This window comes from Macaca mulatta, chromosome 4, assembly GCF_049350105.2.
Source record: "Macaca mulatta isolate MMU2019108-1 chromosome 4, T2T-MMU8v2.0, whole genome shotgun sequence".
Lineage (NCBI taxonomy): Eukaryota > Metazoa > Chordata > Mammalia > Primates > Cercopithecidae > Macaca > Macaca mulatta.
Genome location: NC_133409.1, coordinates 128,526,233 through 128,545,400, shown reverse-complemented (window position 1 = coordinate 128,545,400; position 19,168 = coordinate 128,526,233). Strand labels below are relative to the sequence as shown.

General features: G+C 41.0%; 1 protein-coding gene across 2 annotated transcripts in view; it reads left to right on the top strand.

Annotated features, from left to right (window-relative positions):
• LRRC1 (leucine rich repeat containing 1) overlaps positions 1-19,168 on the top strand; it is a 130,045-nt gene that overhangs the window by 11,057 nt on the left and 99,820 nt on the right. The window contains exon 1 of one of the 2 annotated variants that reach the window (XM_077998670.1): positions 6,171-6,725. Coding sequence (XP_077854796.1) covers positions 6,681-6,725 — 45 coding nt within the window. The 5' untranslated portion in view covers positions 6,171-6,680. 2 annotated transcript variants of the gene reach the window in all.

Sequence of the window (19,168 nt, the reverse complement as noted above, 5' to 3'; positions counted from 1 at the left end):
GCATCTTTGTAATTATCTCTGTCCCTCATCAAAGCGAGTTTCTTAAAGCAACACATCTTTTCTTTGCATTCCTGCTGCTTAATAGGGTGGTTGGTGCAGAGCAGGCATTGAATACATATTTGAAGGGCATCTTGGGGAAAGTTTTCAGCCCTTTTGAGGAGCGGATTTAGTAATGGCTTTGAACCAGACTTGTGAGGGAGAGCTTGAACATGACACCAAGAAGAGCCAGGCTGTCTGTAGTCCTTGTGTGTATGGGTGGCACCATGATGGAGCAGAAACAGCACTGGCCTGGGTATCAGCCCTGGGTTCTTGTCCTGGTCCTGTCCAACACTAGCATTGTGACCTTGGGCGGATCATGTACTCTCTTGAGCCTCAGTTTCCTTACCTGAGTGGTGTCAACAAAGTCCCTCTGTGTGTTGACCCTCTCTGATGCTAATTTTATGACTTGAGGTCCCAGAGTGAACCTTTGACGAGTGGTGCTGCAGTTGTACACATACTCTGTGAGGTTGCTTCATGAGGTTTAGTAGAACCACAAATCTAGGCTTAATCATTATAATCAAGGATTTGATAATAAGGAAAAGCTGTTCCAAACACTTACCCTCCTGTGGTCAGTTGTTGATTCCCAGAACCAATTAAGGAAAAAAGATCAGCAGATTTTCTTTGGTTAAAACACTCACACTCCCTCACCCCCAGCAACCTTTGAACACTGAAGTTTTTCTCTTTTGTCAGTTGCATTTTCCCAGCTTTTCGAAATGAGACAAAATGGGTGAATTTGGCTGGGATCTTTTTTGTGTCCTTATTAAATGAACTCAAGCAATTCAGAGGGGGTTGTTTGAAACTTCCCTTTGTGTTGATTTGAGTACCTGAGAGATTGTATTTTGGGAAACTTAGTTTGGGGGTTGACCATTATAAACATCTATGGGTCAGTGTCAGATTGAAGTGGCTTTGCAAGGAGTAAGTTAGGATCAAAGGCTACAGCTCTCCAGTCTCCTCCTGAATAGCTGGCTTCTCTGATGGGATGTTGGTATCAGGCTTCAGAGACATCTTGATTCAGGAATGGGGACTAGGGATGGGTCTCTGCTGGATCCTGACAGCTTCTCCGTGCTTCCCTCATTCACTCCACATCCTGTTGAGCACTGTCTGTGCTTCAGGCATTGTTCTATCTAGAAAGGCAAATAAATCTCTGTCCTTATGGAGCTTCCATTCTAGGTAAGGATAGAAAACAGATAAGAAAATATGAATTTCAGATAGTTACAAAAGCTGTAAAGAAAACAAAACAGAGAAGCCGGGCACAGTGGCTCACTCCTGTAATCCCAGCACTTTGGAAGGCTGAGGCGGGCGGATCACCTGAGGTTGGGAGTTCGAGACCAGCCTGACCAACATGGAGAAAACCCGTCTCTACTAAAAATACAAAATTAGCCAGGTGTGGTGGTGCACGACTGTAATTCCAGCTACTCGGGAGGGTGAGGCAGGAGAATCACTTGAACCTGGGAGATGGAGGTTGCCATGAGCCGAGATCATGCCATTGTACTCCAGTCTGGGCAACAAGAGTGAAACTCTGTGTCAAAACAAACAAAAAACCAAAAAATAAAAATAAAAAATAAAATGAAGACCCCAAAAAACAAGGAAGTGCTATAGAGAGTGATGCAAATGGAGATTTCTATTTAAGGCCTCTCCAAGGAAGTGACATTTGCACCAGTGGAGTGGGGCAGCCATGTAAATATGGCAGAGCTTCCTGCAGAGGTTTACAGATGCGCTTGGTGAGTTTATGGGCAGAAAGAAGGCTAGTGCGGCTGGAGCCCTTGGCATGAGCAGTCCGAAATCCAGGTGAGGATATTGGCGGGGCCTGGAGGGCCTGGCGAAGAGATTGGATGGATTTTCATCAGTGAAGTGTGGCAGATCATAAGCTTATAAGATACCTGATTTATGTTAGAGAGTTCACTTTGCCTGCTGATTAGAGATTAGATGATAGGAAGAGAAGAAGCAGGGAGACTGGGAGAGGGGGCTTTTATTGAGAGGTTCTAGTGAAGTGCTGCTGGTGACTTTGACTGTAGTGGTAGCAGTAAATACTGAGATAGCTTGGGGGTAAAGTGGACAGTACCTGCAGGATGTAGATTTTTGGTTTTATTGATGGGGAGTGGGCAGCAGAATTATTTATTGATTTAGGGAGCACTGGAAAAGGGAACTGCTGTATAGGAACTATAAAGTACTTGAGTCATGGCAGAAGTTTTTATGAGACCTAGAATTTAGGAGAGGAAACCTGCGTAATTGATAATTGTAATAATGATAGCATTTTATGAGCAGTGTGCCTCAGTCTGCTCTAAGCACTTCCCGTGATTAACTCATTTAATCCTTACAACCATAGCTATATTTCACATAAACTGGTTTATTTTACAGATGAGGATACTGGGACACGGAGAGGGTAAATAACTTGCCAAGGCCACGCGGCTGCTAAGTAGCAGAGTAGCAGAGCTGTGATTTGAAGTGATGCAGTCTAGCTCCAGAGCCAGTGTTCCTTATCACTGGACCTTCCTGCCTCAAGGTCAGACATGGGGAGACAGTGTTGTCTGCACCAAAAGCCACCTGATGAACCATAAGTTGCATCTGTTCTGTGAAGGGGAACAGAGAGACCCCCATGACCCCTGCCTGAGTGACAGAATGAGGCCCTGTCTCAAAAACAAATCAATAAAAAGAAAAGAAAAAGAGCACTGAGCCTAAATATCATTTAAAGAAAGGGGTCACTAAATATTAATGAGCTCATTCAAGCATAATCTTTCAAAGATTAGTGACATCCATTCTTTGGTGCTGGATTTCTTACGTTCGGGACATAACTCACAGCTGAATCCTTATATACATACTTGAAGTCAAAGCACATCCGTCTCGGAAAACAATAGGAAGCTCACTGAACAGCGGTGAGCATTTGTTTTCTCATAGCAACTCCCATGGTAAGTCTGCTCATAATTATTCAGCTGTTATATACTATTTTTTCCTGTTCTCAAAGCATATCAAGTGATTAGCTTATGAGGAAATCATTAGTCTTGACTGTAAAGGTCAGTATTTTAAAGAGGCTCTAATGTGCTTTCTGGAACTATACATATTTCCGTTACAAATGGATGCTAATAAAAATTAAGGGAAAACAAGCATTTTACAATAGGTCCGTCTTATCTAATAACATCTTACACTTATTCTCATACCTTGATTTTTGATAACTTCATTGCAAAATGGCAGGAGGAGGAAGGGGCCAGTGTTATTTATGCCCCACACCACAGGTAATTACAGTGATTCACTGAAATTGCATGGGGACAGGAGCAAAGCAAATCAGGTCTCTGCTCTTCAACCCAGTCACCATCCCTCTTTGGTAACTTACTGTTTAAAAGGAAATTTTGTGTTTTTGGTAAGGTAGAAGGTGGTTTTGGTAAGGTAAATATAGCAGAAGATATTTACTTGTGATGTGTACTTTATTTATTTTTTAAAAAGTTTATATATTCTAAAATGTTTATTTCAATTTTCAGATATAGGTACAAGGTAAATCTGGTCCAAGAGAAGCATCAGGTAACTTCTGTGGTTTCAATTCACTGGTAGTTTCCCCTTAGTGGAGGGTTCAGCCCTAGGGAGACAGAGAAATGTATGTGGAATACTCTGGACTGCAAATAACAAAAATCTCAACCTAAAATGCCTTTAATGAAACAGGTATTTAGTTATCTCACACATCAGGAAGCCTGAAGGTAGGAGCAGTGGTGGGTGCTTGTATGACTTCCCCGTGACTTGATCCCGTGCTGGTACCCTTAGCAGAGAGGAAAGGGATAGATAGAGTCACAGGCCAGCCCTGGCCACCAGCAAGGCTGACAATGACAGTGTCTGGTTTTAAAATTTTATTTTAAATTTTGCCTCTGTAGCGGGAAGCAGGTGGGCAAGGAATAGTTGGAACAAGAGGTTGGAAACGGGTGTGGGGTGGGCACTCTGCAGTGTCTGCTGCAAGAAGGAAGGCAGGAAGGAAGGCAGGCAGACGGTGAGAGCTTGCCTGGTTCTTGCAGACACCCTTCTTTCCCATCAGGGAGTAGTAGATAAATGTTATGTCTCTCGTTTAACCCTATGTCTTCTGCCAAAAGCGTAAGGGCCATCTGCTCAGGAAAGATCTCTAGCAGGAATGATTTCTGTTTCAAAGTATTCTTAAAAAAAGCTTTTACATGTAGACATTTTCCCTAGATTTTATTCTCACTACTTGTGTGAGAAATTTTGAGAGAACAAAAACGTATATAAATAGGGTATAATCAAAATGAAAGTGATCAATACACTTAGTTTCTAACTTGTTAATTTTCTGTCACTCAGTGATAGGGCCAGCTCTCCCAGCCTCTGTGCCTTTCTGGGTGCTGTCCACTCTGCTCAGAATGCTATTCTCCAACGTCAGTGCTGCCTTCTCTGTGAAACCCTCCCAGGTCTCCCAATCTGTCAACGTCTCTCTGCTCCCCCAGCCTTCGAGGTTTACTTTTCTAATGAGATTCATCAGGACAGGACTTAGCTGTGTATCTGTTTGTTTTCTGTCAGCTTATCATCAGGGACTTACTTATGCGTTTCTACCTCAGGCATTGGGAAATTCAGTGCCTTAATCACAGAAATGCTCCAAAAGCGTATTTTTTCATTAAAAAATAGATTTTGTGTGGAGTAGTTTAGATACGTAACTCCTCAGATATTTCCACATTCTCATTGTGTCTAACCGCTCTGTTTTAGTGCCTTGGCATAATGAGTTATTCTGAGGGCTCGGTGATGACAGGAGCACAGCTTTAGTTTCTGTTTGAGACAGGCGTCTGTCTCGGGAGGAACTCTGCAGGCCACAGACCACAGCTCTGGCCCCAGCTAGGCGTGTTCACATTTGTTTGCTATCCACCTGAGAGGCAGGTGACAGTGCTGGCTGAGTCAGCACATCCTGCTGGCAGAGGGTCAACAGTAGCACAGAAAGATAATATGTCATTAGTCATGTTGACAGAAGGACGTTTCTTCTCCCACTTGTCTATTAGTTGAGGTGTTAATGAGGAGTAAAATGGCCAAAAGGCAGGGAGCTTTCTCTCAAAAGAGACGGCCTGAGCTGCTCACACACAGCACACACAGGATAGGAAGGGTTGACTACAACCTCAGTTGTAACTTTTAAAATACCAATAGCAGCTCTTTATTAGCTGCATACGGTATTCCAGATGTACAAGTAGGCACTTAAACAGATTTTGTCCTGCCCTCACATCAGCCTTATGTGTGAAGTTTTTTAAAAGTCACACTTTACATATGGAGAAACTGAGGCTGAGCACTTTGCCTGGGGACACTCAGCTAGGAAAAACCTGGGCTGGGGTTAAGCCCAGGTCTGCTAGGCGCAGGCTTTTACATGTGAGGTACTAATCTGACAGGCCCTGTTGATTGGGTGGCACCCTTGAAATCCTCATGCAGTGAATGCATATTGATGGCCTGCTGTGTGCCTTAGGCACTGGGGATGCAAAAGTGAATGCACAGTCCCTGCCTTGACACCTGAGCAGATCAGATCGTGGTGAGCCTGTGTTGTGAAGCTAATAGCAAAGTCTTCTTGGAGGTAGAGGGCATTGCATACGCAGGCAGGGGCACCCTAGAGCCAAGTGTTGTTGGAAGCATGGGGTGTAAGAAGATGGTGTCAAGAGATAAGGCCCCATCATGGACAGCCTTGAATGCTAGGTTAAGGAGTTTGGCTTCTATTTTGTAGATAGAGGAGTGTCTTGTTAGACGTAATTTAGAGAGCTCAGCCTAATGGCAGCTTTTGGATGGATTTGAAGGGAACAAGACTGGAGGAGATAGGGTTAATATTTAGAAAGCAAACCAAGGCAGAATTTCGTGACTGACTGGATTTGAAGCCGAGAGTACCGTGGTTGGGGGAGTGAAGGATAACAGTTGAATTATTGGTTTGAGTGACTGGGTACCAGCATTGGAATTTGAAGAAAGAGGGGAAGGATGCTTGTTGATAAATAAAAGATCAAACCTGGTGGCTTTAGTTTTCTCAGTTCAGGATGAGATAGGACACTCTGCTAGGTGAGGGAGGTGGAGGTGGAGCATGGGGTGCCTTGGAGGTAGTGGAGGGGAAGGAATGGGAGGGGGAGCTAATGGGCATTGCTGAGGTTGGCATGAAATTTTGGTGGTGCCAGGCTTCTCATTTTTTTTTCCTCTACAGAGCTCAACTTTATAGGCTTAGGATAGAGAAAGGTGGATTGTGGGTGCTGGTTGTACCTATGAAATAGGAAGTGGCTGGACGAGAGTGGGATGGGGCCACTGAGGATGCAGATGAAAAAGTACTTGGGATGCTGTACAGAGAGAGAAGGGAGTTCCAGAAGGAATGGGTGGGCAGAGAGAAAAATGGAACAGCAGCATAGTGGACTGGGGCTATGGGAGAGGTCATGGCCAGATCCGGGATACTAGAGTTGAAGATTCATAAGAGGAAGCAGCTGTGGGTGAGGCCGTATTCTGGGGTGTGACTCAGGAGTGGACCGTGCGGATTGGAGGGGTGTGGTGGTCATTGCCCTTAAGGAAGCCCAGGAGTTGCTATGCTTGCTTGCTGGGTGAATCAGCTCCATGAGGGACCAAAAAATCAAATACCTGTGGCAGGGCCAAGTCGGCAAATTGTAGGATAGGGCAGGCTAGTTATAGACAAACCTGTGCAAACCGTAGAGTGCATGCCCCCTCTACAGAGGACAGCTGCCCCTGCCCAACTCTACCAGGTAGGAGGTGGGCCTGCTGTTACTGCCTGGCTCTGTGGTTTTCTTTCTTTCTTTTTTTTTTTTTTTTTTCTGGAAATCAGTTTTTATGTGCAGCTTCCTGATTTTTAAGTGTTCAGTAATTAAAAATGGGCAGTTATCCAACAATTGGAACAACACACTGTGAGCTATAGGAATCAGGTATACAGGTTGGGTTTGACTCTGTGGGCTGCCTGTTTGCACTCTCTGATCTTTGGACACCTCAACAGGTCGTAGGACTGTGGCAGGGAGTAGAGTAGGGAGGTGATTTTGAATTGGATTCTGTAGTCTGGAAACACCTTGCCTTTCTGGTCATCTCATCTGGCTTGAAGGTTTTAAAGATAAGGAACTAAGTAGCTAAATTAGTTTTTCAGTAGCAGCTAATAGGTGATGATAGTAATCTGAAGCCTGTGGCTCAAAGGAACTGCAGATTGTGTTGGAAATTTTGCTAGCTCCTTCTGAAACCCTTGCATCCTTGCTCCTTTCCTCTATACAGAGTGTCCTTTGGCTCTCATGGTTTGTTTCTTGATTCGTACTTCCTCTTTTGCTTATTCACAGCATGTTCTTCTCTACTCCCTTTTCTCTTCATTGCTCATTTACTTCTCTAACTCCAACTCGTCTTTTATAGGATTCAGCTCAATTTAGTTGGCTAAAGTAATGTGTAGGTCAAATGATTGTTGTATTGATTTGTTTAGTAAAATCTTGTTTTCTTAGTTTTTAAACTCAGTGAATTAACTGAATTGTTGTTAGATGGTAGTGAAACTTTTTTAAAAAATTAGCAGATTAAAAGGTGCTTACACATACAAATGCATATTTTACCCTTAAATTAATCACTCTGTGGGTTTTACTCAAATTTCAAAACACCATTTAACCTCTTTGGGAATTATCCTCATGCCACCTACACATATCTGTCCGTTATTGGTGTTTGCAAATCTTTGTTTCTTTGAAGGTCTTTACATTTGATGGTCGAGGCAGACTAAGAACTGAGTCTAAACAATAAGAGAAGTGATTATGAAGTACTGACACAGTGTCTATCGTTCTGCTCAGCAGTGAGTCCCCAAAGTTGGTCCAAACAAGAAGGTGCACAGATGTTTGCAGAGTGAAGCCTGGTCAGAGTATGTGCTACCAGCATAGCTTTGAAAACCTTGCTTCCAGACTTGCTATATTTATTAAGCTAACATTGAATTTTCTTATTTTCAGACATTTTAGTTAGACCTTTGGTTAGTGTTTTGGAGATAAATATGCAATTTCGATTGGCCTTTGAAATGCTAAAATAGACTTTGAAACCTGCATTACTGTCTTTCTGGGCCCGTTGAGCTCTGGATATTGTAGAAGAGGAAATATTAGGGTATGGGCTTCCCTAAGTGTTGATTTTAAAGAATGATGTGCATGTGGCTGTGTGGCGGCAGCATTAGTGTTGAACAACACGCATGCAAACCAGGCTTACCGCCGAGCCTCTTGTGTATAAGGAACCAGTCTGTCTTTCTCTGGCTGGTCACTTGTTGCGGGGAGCACAGCAGTAGTTTGGACTTGATTCTTTATGAGAAGCACGTGGGGAGTTCTTTTTTAAAATATGGATTCTAGAGCCTTATCTCCAGTAATTTCACCCATTATGTTGGGGTGGGGTAGGAGTCGTGAGTGGGACCAGGAGTCTGTAGTTTTAGCTAGTGCCCCAGGTGACTGACGCTCATGGTCCTGGGGCTGCACTATGAGAAGGAGTGGGGCACTGGGCTTTGGGGTTGAATGGACCTAGGTTCATGTCTTATCTCTATCCTCTAATGGTTATATGATCAAGCAAAGCTACTTATCATCTTCGAGCCTCATTTTTCTCACCTTTAAGTGGCAATGATGGTTCCATCAAGCACAGCGTATAGCTCCAGGTCATGAGTTTTTCTTGGGCCCACTCCTGGACCATTATTTGAGATTTTCTTTTCTCTTGTTCTCTTTTCTCCTCCACTCTAGGGCCTTTTTCTCCACCTACTTGCGTATGCACACACAGTGAGCGTGTCCTGAGGAGCTAGTACCCAAAGCCTGCCTTAGGTCCAGTTCTCTACTCTTAGGTTATTGAAACATGGTGACAGTTGTTTATAATTTTGTCCTGCCAAGACCCAGAAACTCTCCAGACTATAAATTAATTTGGTCTGTGCATGTTGAGTCTGTAGGGAATTAAGGGCATTTGTTTTCAGGGGACAAACTTAAGCAAGTTCTCTCTCCTCCTGCGTTCACTTGTTGAAGATAAGAGTTCACTGTACACAGATAGTCATCCCTGTGAAACTTTTTGTTTTGGCCAATGTGATCTTGATCTTCCTGGAAGATAGGCAGGCCAGTTTTTAAAAATGTTTTATTTTTGTTTGTTTTTAATGCTAGCACTGAAAAATAATACTTTGGTCTTGGCCCATACTGCTGTCAAAACAAAATACTTCCTGTATCCAGGATATAAGTAGGTTTAACAAGTACCCAAGCATGTTGCTGCTTTTAGTTTTCATCTCTCCTTTGTAACTCTTGAAGTGGAATAACTCTGCATTCTTTTCTTGCTAATCACTTAACTTTTAATTGAAAGTTTTGCTTTTATAACGTGAGCTCTTTTGGCAAATGCATGAAGGTGTGTCTAATGTAATTCCAGTTTCAGAGGCACTTTTTAAAAAAGTAAAAGAGGCTTTAATTTTCAATGCTTTTGACACTGGGCTATTTATTAGGTATTTTTAGTTTATAAATTACAGTGAGCGTGGTACCAAAAGGCACGTTTTTTTTTTTTTCTCTGTTTGGTGTATTTCCTGATTCTTGGCTTGGTAATTATATTCAGGATAATTTAGTCTTGGACTATAAAATAGATGTTGGGTCTATATTCTCTACCTACTATACGTTAAAAATTCCGAGTTCATTACATGACAGAATATATAGGTATATTTTAGTATTAGAATTGAAGCCCTTGGTATCTCTGTCAAAAGCTTCTTGAATCTCATATAAAAGAAATATGTAGGAAAGAGAAATCATTGGGATGGAAATGCTAAGTGCTGAGTGACTGTAGAAATCAGTAACAAGCTTTTTTATGTTGCTGTAGAGTTACTCAAATCAAAACAGAGCAATATTTGTAGTTGTGGCCTTTAAACGTAGCTTTCTTACAGTCAGAATATGTAAATCATAGGTTAAAGTTTCTTATTCAAGATGTTATATATTTTCTAGGATACTTTGTAAACTGAATATTTCTTTCAAAATAACCCCATGGAGGGCTAGAGGGAAGGATAAAAAAATCTGCATAACACCTCTTCTTTCCTTGTATTTCTGATTCCTCTGCAACTTGTGAAGACTTTCATATATGCCGAACAATCTGAAAGTCGGAACCTCTGCTAAAAATCCAGCTGTCTTCCCCTTTTAAAACATTTCAACACGTTGGCTTCACTTAAGACAAAGAAGATAGCCAGAATTTTAATTAGTGGTTCAATTTGTGAGCTGAAAACGTTCATTTCAGCTGATATTTTTGAAAGAGATTTTTGACCCCCAATTATGGACATGATATTGACGCCCTTTTAAGAAACTTTGACAAATACAGAAATGTTTAAAGACATAGAAGAAAAAGTCACCCACAATCCCCACCTAAGATTACAGCCCCTAATTTCAATCCGAGATACTGGTTGTCTGATGACCCACTTGCATACCACCTAGCTGGCTCCCTCCCTCATGAGCCCTGGGGCATCCTTCACCCAAGCATCATAGCTGCCGTCTGGCACTGTGCATATCTGGCATGCATGTCTTTTTCTCTATGGGATTCTGAGCTTGAGGGAAGGGACTATCTTCATTTTTTTTTTATTTTAAAAAAATTATATATTGACAGATTATAGTTGTATATATTTGTGGGGTACAAAGTGATGTTATGATTTTTTAATACAATGTGAAATGATTAAATCAAGCTAATTAGCATATTGCCTCAAATTTTTAACATTTTTGTGATGAGAACATTTGAAATGTTCTATCTTAGTGGTATCAAAATGTACAGTACTCAGTTATTAGCTCTATTCACCATGCTGTGCAACTGACCTAAATAAATCAAACTTATTTCACCTAACTTAAACTTTGTACCCTTAAGAATGAATGGGGATTATCTTTGTACCCGCTTAAGAATGGAGATTATCGTTTCCCCATTCTCCTCACCTCCAGCCTCTGGTAACCACTATTTTACCCTCTGCTTCTATGAACTGAATTGTTTTAGGTTCCACATGCTATAGGCATAATGGGTTAAGACATATGGTACTTCTCTTTCTGTGTTTTGTTTATTTTACTTAGCATACATAGTGTTCTCCTTGCTGCAGATTGCCTCAGTTTTTGTATCCCTAGAATCTAGGGTAATGTAGGTACTAAAAAAATGATTAAGCTACATCCTATGCATTTTAAGTTCATATCATTTAATTGCATAAGGCCAATGCCATGTGTGCTGTATGATCAACACTTTTTTTGAAATGTCTACAAATATTTTAAAGAGCATTTTATATTTTGCATGTGTAATGTGTAATATATGGACATGGTAAGACATGAATACAGCACAAAAGATGCACATACAATGAAAAGTGGGTTTTCTTTACATCCCTTTCCCAAGTCTGTGCTTCCTTTCTAAGAAGAAGGCCACTCTTTTATTACCTTTGCATCTTTCCAGAGATGATCTGTATTAATGCTTATATACACACGCGCTGTCTTCTAAAAATATCTGCCTTTGGGATGTAGGGCAATGGTAGACATGTGAATGATATGGCTCTTTTGGAAGTCATTCTGGCCTTATCTATTAAAATTAAAAATCAAGCCTAATAATTCCAGTTCTGGCATTCTGTTTTATAAATAGAAATACCAGTGTATCAAGATAGAAACGGAAGGATTTTTGTATCAATAGTGCCTTTTTTTTTTTTGTGGTGGCAAAAAAGAAAGGAAAAAGAAAAAGGAAATACAGTGAATGCCTGTCAATGAAATTGTTGAATAAAATGTGGTACACACATACCATGACTATGGTGCAGTCCTTACAGAATTAAATAAAGTTTTATTATTTGTCACAGAAGAACTTTCTTGGTACATTTTTATATAAGAAAAGAAAGGCAGATAAGATTCCTTGAGATTCTGTTTTTACAAACAATGCTAAATTCTGTATGTGACTGGATGTTTATGTATGATGGTATGAACATGGAGAAAGATAACAGGGGAAAGGAGTTAAGTAAAAAATGCATTCTAAATTAAAATTCTAAAAAATGTGCCCTTGAATCTTTTCCAGAATAGGCATCAAGGTAGTTGAAGTGATTTGCCAAATCTACTTCCTTTTACTTCTAGGAAATGGTGGTGGATACTTAACCTCATTTAATTTCATTTCATAAATGCTTTTATCTTTTGGGGTGTGAATTACTCAAGGCAGAGCATAGGAACTCATGTAGAGTAGCTAAATGCTTTGATACAATGAATGCACCTTGGGTTTCAAGTTGTCAGGGAGGCACTGACCCTCATAAGAGTACAGGACTGTGGGGGTCACAGCACAGTTAACTGCACTGCAGGCTGAGAGACTGGAGAGGTGGTAGCACCGACCCATGTGGGGGTGATCAGAGCCTAAGTTAAAGCTCCATGGGATCGGAAACTATAAATGCCAAGAGCTGTGGAAGAGAGAGAGGCAATTTAGGGTCAGATGATAACTTGAGTGTCTTGTCAGAAAGGTGAATTAAGTGGCAGAATGATGCAATGATGAAGGGAGGCATTTTGGAGAAAGGAAGTTCGGATATCTTTTCTGGATTTACATCCTAACACAGCCCTTTGTTGCCCATCACATTTATCTTATGATCCTTATGATGTATGCTTCTGGCAGGTAGAATAGGGAGGAGGAGAAAATAAATGTTGTTTAAGGGGCTTGAAAAGCAGTTGAAGAAGACATTATGTTCCTACCCTCTTTTCACAGAAGTGCCTAAATACTTACTAAGTGAATACATAGTAAGCCCACGGGAAACACCTAAATTTCTGTTAGCAGAAACTTAAATTATTTAGTCTTGGATTGAGGAGGTACTTTGTCTGCTTGGACATCTGTAAAGGAGGAGAAAACCTCTACTTTCTGGACCACAGGATTGTAAAGTCAATTGGAAAGGAAAAGAGCACATTGAAGACTGTATATGTATTTGAAGGATGTATGCCGCCATCCTGTCCACCCATAAATTCACCCTTCTCTATTCTATATAAACTTATCTTCAGTTAAAGATTTTTTCTAGTTTGTTTATTTTGTCTGATTATGCTACCACATTTCACCAAAGTCCTTAAAATGTGCTACCCCAAATGAGATTTATTAGCAAGGGCAGAGAACTGTCACTCCCCTCATCCTGGGCTTAATACTTCTATGAATGCGGTTCTAGAGCATGTGAATACGTATGTGTAATTATTGGATTCATATTGAGTTTCTAGTTCAGTTAGTATGTATAACTCTTGGATTCACTCTGACTTTCTAGTTAAATCCATCCCAGCATGTTCATGCATGCTGCCTTTGGGCCAGATCTCCATGATTCTGTACAGAATGTTAGGTTTTTTGGATTTAAATGCAAGATTTCACATTTCTCAGATCTAAATTTAATTTCATTAGATTGGCACATTAGCTTCATTGCAACTGCCTTTCAAGAGATCTTTTTCCACTTGATTTTCATACAACTTACTGGCTAGTTTCAGGAACCCTGAAAATGAAATAAACATCATCCAATGGAAAGAAATAAGAGCTGGAGACTGAATTCAGACTTCTGCCATTTGCTAGCTGTATACTCTTCAGCACGTTAACTTCTTTGAGCTTCCATCCCCATATGCTTTCCTAGCTATGAAGTGGAAAAAAAAATCTCTATTTCACAGGCTTGTTAAAAGGGTAAGGTAAGTCAGTGTGTGTACAGCATCTAGTATGGAGGTTTGCACATGGTAGGCACAGTGCTGGTCAATATCAGTAACTCAAATTCACAAGTTAAACTATGGAACAGTGTGAAGCCCTGAACCATACTCTCCAACAAGCAGATCATCAGGTCACGAGCCCACTAATCAGCATTCTGTGAATCGACTTTGATTGTTCAACAAGTTTTGAACCTCTCCGCCCCCATTTTATCCTTCAGCCCATGTTTCTCCATTGTGTTCAGGATACTGTAAGAGGGTTATCAGGTTATCACCTACCTTAGTGAATTCCAGATGTTCTGTTTAAGGACATAGGAAATTATTTGTGATGTAATATATGTAATAAGATATTGAAGTCTGTTAGAAAAATGGGAACATTTTTCTTTCTTTAGTTTACTGGTATTTGAAGTATTTGAAGTGTACATGTAGTAAAATTAAAACTTGGTAAATATTTTTAAAAAGTGAAGCAGATATGACTAGGGGAAAAAAGAACAGGGCCACACACTAGAATGTCGATACTTACTATGGGGACAATATGGGCTACTACTGTAGTACTCCACAGTGCCAGCGACATAGGAGGATCTCAAGAACCTGTTGACTTATTTCTTCTCTATTCAGGTACCACAGCTTGTTCTCTCTTTATTATTCCAGAGAGCACTTATGAATATGTCACTTACACCATGCTTTCTTTGAAAAATTGAAAGCAAAAAATTATTTTTTTCCTTTATGCCTATTGTAATATGCAGGGTTCATTGTTCAGCTCTCATTGCAGAAAAGCATTTGTGCTAATGCTTACATGATTTGAATGCTTTGTGGGTTCTCATGTGTCCACCTTGGATCTTGAGCAACTTGCCTTGCTAGCATCTGCTTTCTCTCTAAGGACAGAGCTGTGTATGACTTTTCTGGGCCCTAGCATAGGCACTTTGCCTTTATGGTCTCCTTTCTCCATTAAAAAAATTTATAGGTTATATTTTATTACTGCACTAGTCAAATATTCTTTTTACATATTATTATATTTATTTTTCTTTTGATTTCAAAAGAAATGAAAACATTTTTTGAAGACCCTGAAAAGTATCATGGGCCCTCAGCACTGTGTCTTCTCTGCCTAATGGCTAAGTCACCTGGCTCAGGAGTGCCTGTCACGGAGGGCCTCCTCTGCACACTGAGGCGTGCATGATTTATGATGGCAGTGCTTCTCTGTTTTTATCCTCATTTGCTCTTAGAATATTGGATGATCATGATTATTATCTGAGAAGTAATCACTTGCGTTTCTCCTCTTAATACATTTTCTCTTGTCCCCTTCCCAGATTATTGTTCTCTGGTAGCCTTCCTCAGATTCTTAGAACTCCTGCACTATGAAAGATGGCTCTAAGGGAATTTTTTTTCGGCAACTGCTTTGTACCATTTACAGATGCAACATTGTGAGACTGACTTTGGAAAGGACCTGAAGGTTAATGCTTTGCCTTCTAATGCTAATAATGCTAGGTTTTTTTTTTTTTCCCTTTTCTTTTTGTTTGTTTCTCTTTTTTTTTTTAGTGTGGTGAGGTTGTTATGTTCTTTTGATTTTTGAATGGGATCAGTCAAAAGCATTTAGGCATTGTCCGTGGTGATTTTGAAATAAAACTTGTTAAAGAAAATATAATTACTGTACTTGTCACGTGCTGAGAGACAGTTTCTCTTTGTTGTTACCCTAGCTGTGTATTTCTAGGTCTTGTAAGAATAGCTCCTCCAGTGTTAAAGTGTCTGGTGGCTAGAAGGGAGTACAGATCCTTGACAAGAAGAACATAGCAATCGAGGGAGGAAAATTGCAGAGGAGTTGGGGAGGATACAGCAATAGCAAAAGCTCAGATGCCAGAGAGAGACCAAGGAACTTGGTTTATACTTGCTTCTTTAGTGTTTAAACAGATGGGCAACTCTGAAATAAAGGTCCACATGAAGCCAGAGAAAGTAAATTTTAATGAAATACACCCTTGGAAGGGAGGAGGTCAGGGAGAAGTAATACAAGGTTTATTCCATGAACGTTGCTATAGCCTAACCCAGGAGGATAGCTTTAGCATTTTGAGAGCCAGGAAAGTTGCTGGCATTTCCATTGTCTTCATAAGTTGTTGGCATTTCCATTGTCTTCATAAATAAGTGACTTGAAGCAGTGAAAGCATGTCTTACTAAAGGTTGTTGGGGAGGGTCAGTTTTCCACTGCTCATATAGTTGCTGGGCTTTAGGCCAGGCCCTGATAAATGTGTGGACAATGAAGTGGTTGGTTCACGTTTTGACTGTGGTTCACGCAGGATTACCAGACAAATGGCCACCTCATCTGTCACTGGCAAAAAATTGAAATCTCACTGACTGTAACTAAATTCTCTCTCACTCAATTGTTTCCCGCTCTTGGTCCTGTTGGAATATGCTCCTTCATAATGTGGGGGAAGAATAGCTACATAAAGAATTCAGTCTCTGTGACTGTTTACAGACATTTAACCCCGATGTATATTCTTGGGAGATGTAGGCATATTCCCATGAGTGAGGAAGGCTGAGTCCAGTTAAGGTGCAAGCCCTCCCGTGTCCTGGAAAGTGTCATCAGAGCAAATGCTGTCATATGATACCATCCTTATGGCTCTTCCAGCTGAGCCATCACAAATACGCAAAAATAGCTTGGATGCTTGGACACATCTCCCAACTTTAAGCTATTAGGGTTTTCAAAATTCTCCAGGTCCCTTGATCCTCACTGTGACTCTGGAGTGTAAGTTTTGGGTAGGTTGCTATTGGTCTGAGCCTTTCACTCAGACATGTCATTACCAGTCACATTGCTATTCTTGTCTGTGAGACTTGTTTTTTAAATTTAAAAAGAAAATAAGCTCCTATTAGTGTGGACTATATTGATAGGAATCAAAATTTCATATTTAAAAGTTCTTTGTAACTCATGAGGGGAGTACGTGAACTCCCTTATTAAAGAACTTTTCTCCATTCTGTAGGTTGTCTGTTTACTGTGTTAATAGTTTCTTTTGCTGTGCAGAGGCTGTTTAGTTTAATGAGATCCCGTTTGTCAATTTTTGCTTTTGTCACAATTACTTTTGGTGTTTTGGTCATGAAATCTTTGCCTGTTCCTATGTCCAGAATGGTATTGCTGAGGTTGTCTTCCAGTTAACTTGAATTTTGGATGCTGTTTTATGACCCCAGAAAACCTGAAGTTTGCTTTTCTGCTTCATGCAAATGCTGTACTTGGTGCTAATTATAGGCCAAAATGCATATCAGGTGCTGTTATCTAGGAACCTTGGTAAATTTTGAGTAGGAAGAGGGGAATGTGCATGGAAACTGAACTTGCAGAATCCTAGGGTCAAGAAGGTAGTTTGTAGATCAGCCATCCAGTTTTTCAGTTCCTTTGATAAAACCATACTAAGGGGTCACCTGGCCGGTACTTGAATGGGGAATTCACTGTATCCCCAGAGGACCCTGACCTTTTAGCTCACTGTGTAGGGGAACATTTTTCTTTCTTTAGTTTTCTGGTATTTGGCCATGCCAAGCAAGTCTGATTTTTTCACCATGTGACAGACTTTACATATTCAAAGGACATTTGATGTTCCCTGCAAATCTTCTCTTCCATATCTCATCATAGCCTTGCTGTCCAGGTGTGTTCCGGTGTGTGTTTCAGTGTCCTCTGCACTACTTAGTGTTTCTGGTAAACCATGCATAGGGAGAGAGAACTGAATTTTTCTTTGAAATTTTGGTCATGTGTTTTTTAGGTATACTTCATAATGGCAGTAGGTTCCAGGTATTGACTATGTAATGATGGAGGTATGCACTTTGGATGTTCTTGTAGGTCTATGCAAAGGAATAAATCTTTGAAAAGTGACCAAGTTATCAAATTTGCCTGTCTTGCCTTAAAGATGTAATTGTGTAAGAGCCTGCTAAAGTGGGCAGTGGTCAGTCCTGCTAGAGCCTGGGTGCCATGTCAGCCCCTCCCTCTCATGTTCTGCTGCCACTGTTTTGAAAGTTAACACTGGGAATTGGCAGAGAAGTCATTGGTATGGGAAATAAGGGATTTTATAAACATTATAAGTGTGCTTTGGGTTCCTGGAGTTGTAGAATCAGGGAAAGGGGCCATCTCCAAAGTTGGTAGTGCCTCCCAGACTTGGCTGCTCATGAGAGTCACCAGAGAACTTTGTAAACTGCAATGCATTGCCTCACTGCAGACCTACTGAGTAAACTCTGAGGGTGAGGCCCAGGAGTCTGATGATAACGCAGCAGGTTAAGAACTGGTTTGCAGGCGTTAAGTGGGGAACAGGTGATGGTCCAGCTTTTAGAGCCACAGACTAGGTAATCTTTAAGCTACTCTCTGGTTCTGAAATTACAATTTTTATATCCTTTTGATTGTTCTTTATGCTGTCTTTTTATGGTGTGTGCTTTTTTATTGCCTTCTTTTTCTGTTGCTGTGTTCTTTCACTTTCCTTCTCTGGTTATTGTTGGCTTGTTTTACCCATTTGAGTCACTTACTGGCTGAGTGTCCTCAAAGATTTTTCAAGCAGAAGAATGGCATGATCACAGTTTTCATTCTTGTCCTTGCTGGCCTGTGATGACCATTTTTTCTTCCGTCTTTCTAGTGTGTCTAGAAAGAACACACTAGATCAGAGCATCCTTTTGCTAGGGCTTCCACCTATACCTGCTAGCACTCTGCCTACACATGGGCTTGCTGAGGCATGATCTTTATGTCTCTTCCACATATCTTTTTTTTTTTTTTGGACTCCTGATCACAACTGTCTGGGTGTTGCTTTTGAAATGGATCTGAATTTTTAATTTTAACCCTAAAGAGGCCATGCCTTCTTTTTTTTTTTTTTTTTTTTTTTTGAGACGGAGTCTCGCTCTGTCGCCCAGGCTGGAGTGCAGTGGCCGGATCTCAGCTCACTGCAAGCTCCGCCTCCCGGGTTCACGCCATTCTCCTGCCTCAGCCTCCAGAGTAGCTGGGACTACAGGCGCCTGCCACCTCGCCCGGCTAGTTTTTTGTATTTTTTAGTAGAGACGGGGTTTCACCGGGTTAGCCAGGATGGTCTCGATCTCCTGACCTTGTGATCCGCCCGTCTCGGCCTCCCAAAGTGCTGGGATTACAGGCTTGAGCCACCGCGCCCGGCGAGGCCATGCCTTCTTACAACCCAGAGCCTAAGTTTGGTTTATGTTAATAGACGAACCTCCCCAGTCTTTCCAAGCCAGCTTGAAATAATAAAGGATGTCTCACTGCACCCTCCAAGAGAGACCACAAAAGGAGAACAGAGAGCCCCTATTACTCTCCATTGATAACATATTAAAAGCTTGTATTTGATAAGGTGCCCTGTTCTGAAGGTGCCCGTGTACAGTCAGGCTCCAGCATTCATGTCCATATCATCTTTGAACTGTTTCTCAGTTAGCAAATCTTTACTCAACTCAGAGCAACTGTAGGACAAGTATTTGGGAAAAGGGGGATATCTTCTTTTATGCAAATGTCAAGAGTGATTGACTTTTTTCATCATCTTAACCCAGAGTTCCTCAACCTTATTTTCATTAGATCCCCCTCCGTGCCTCTTTAGACA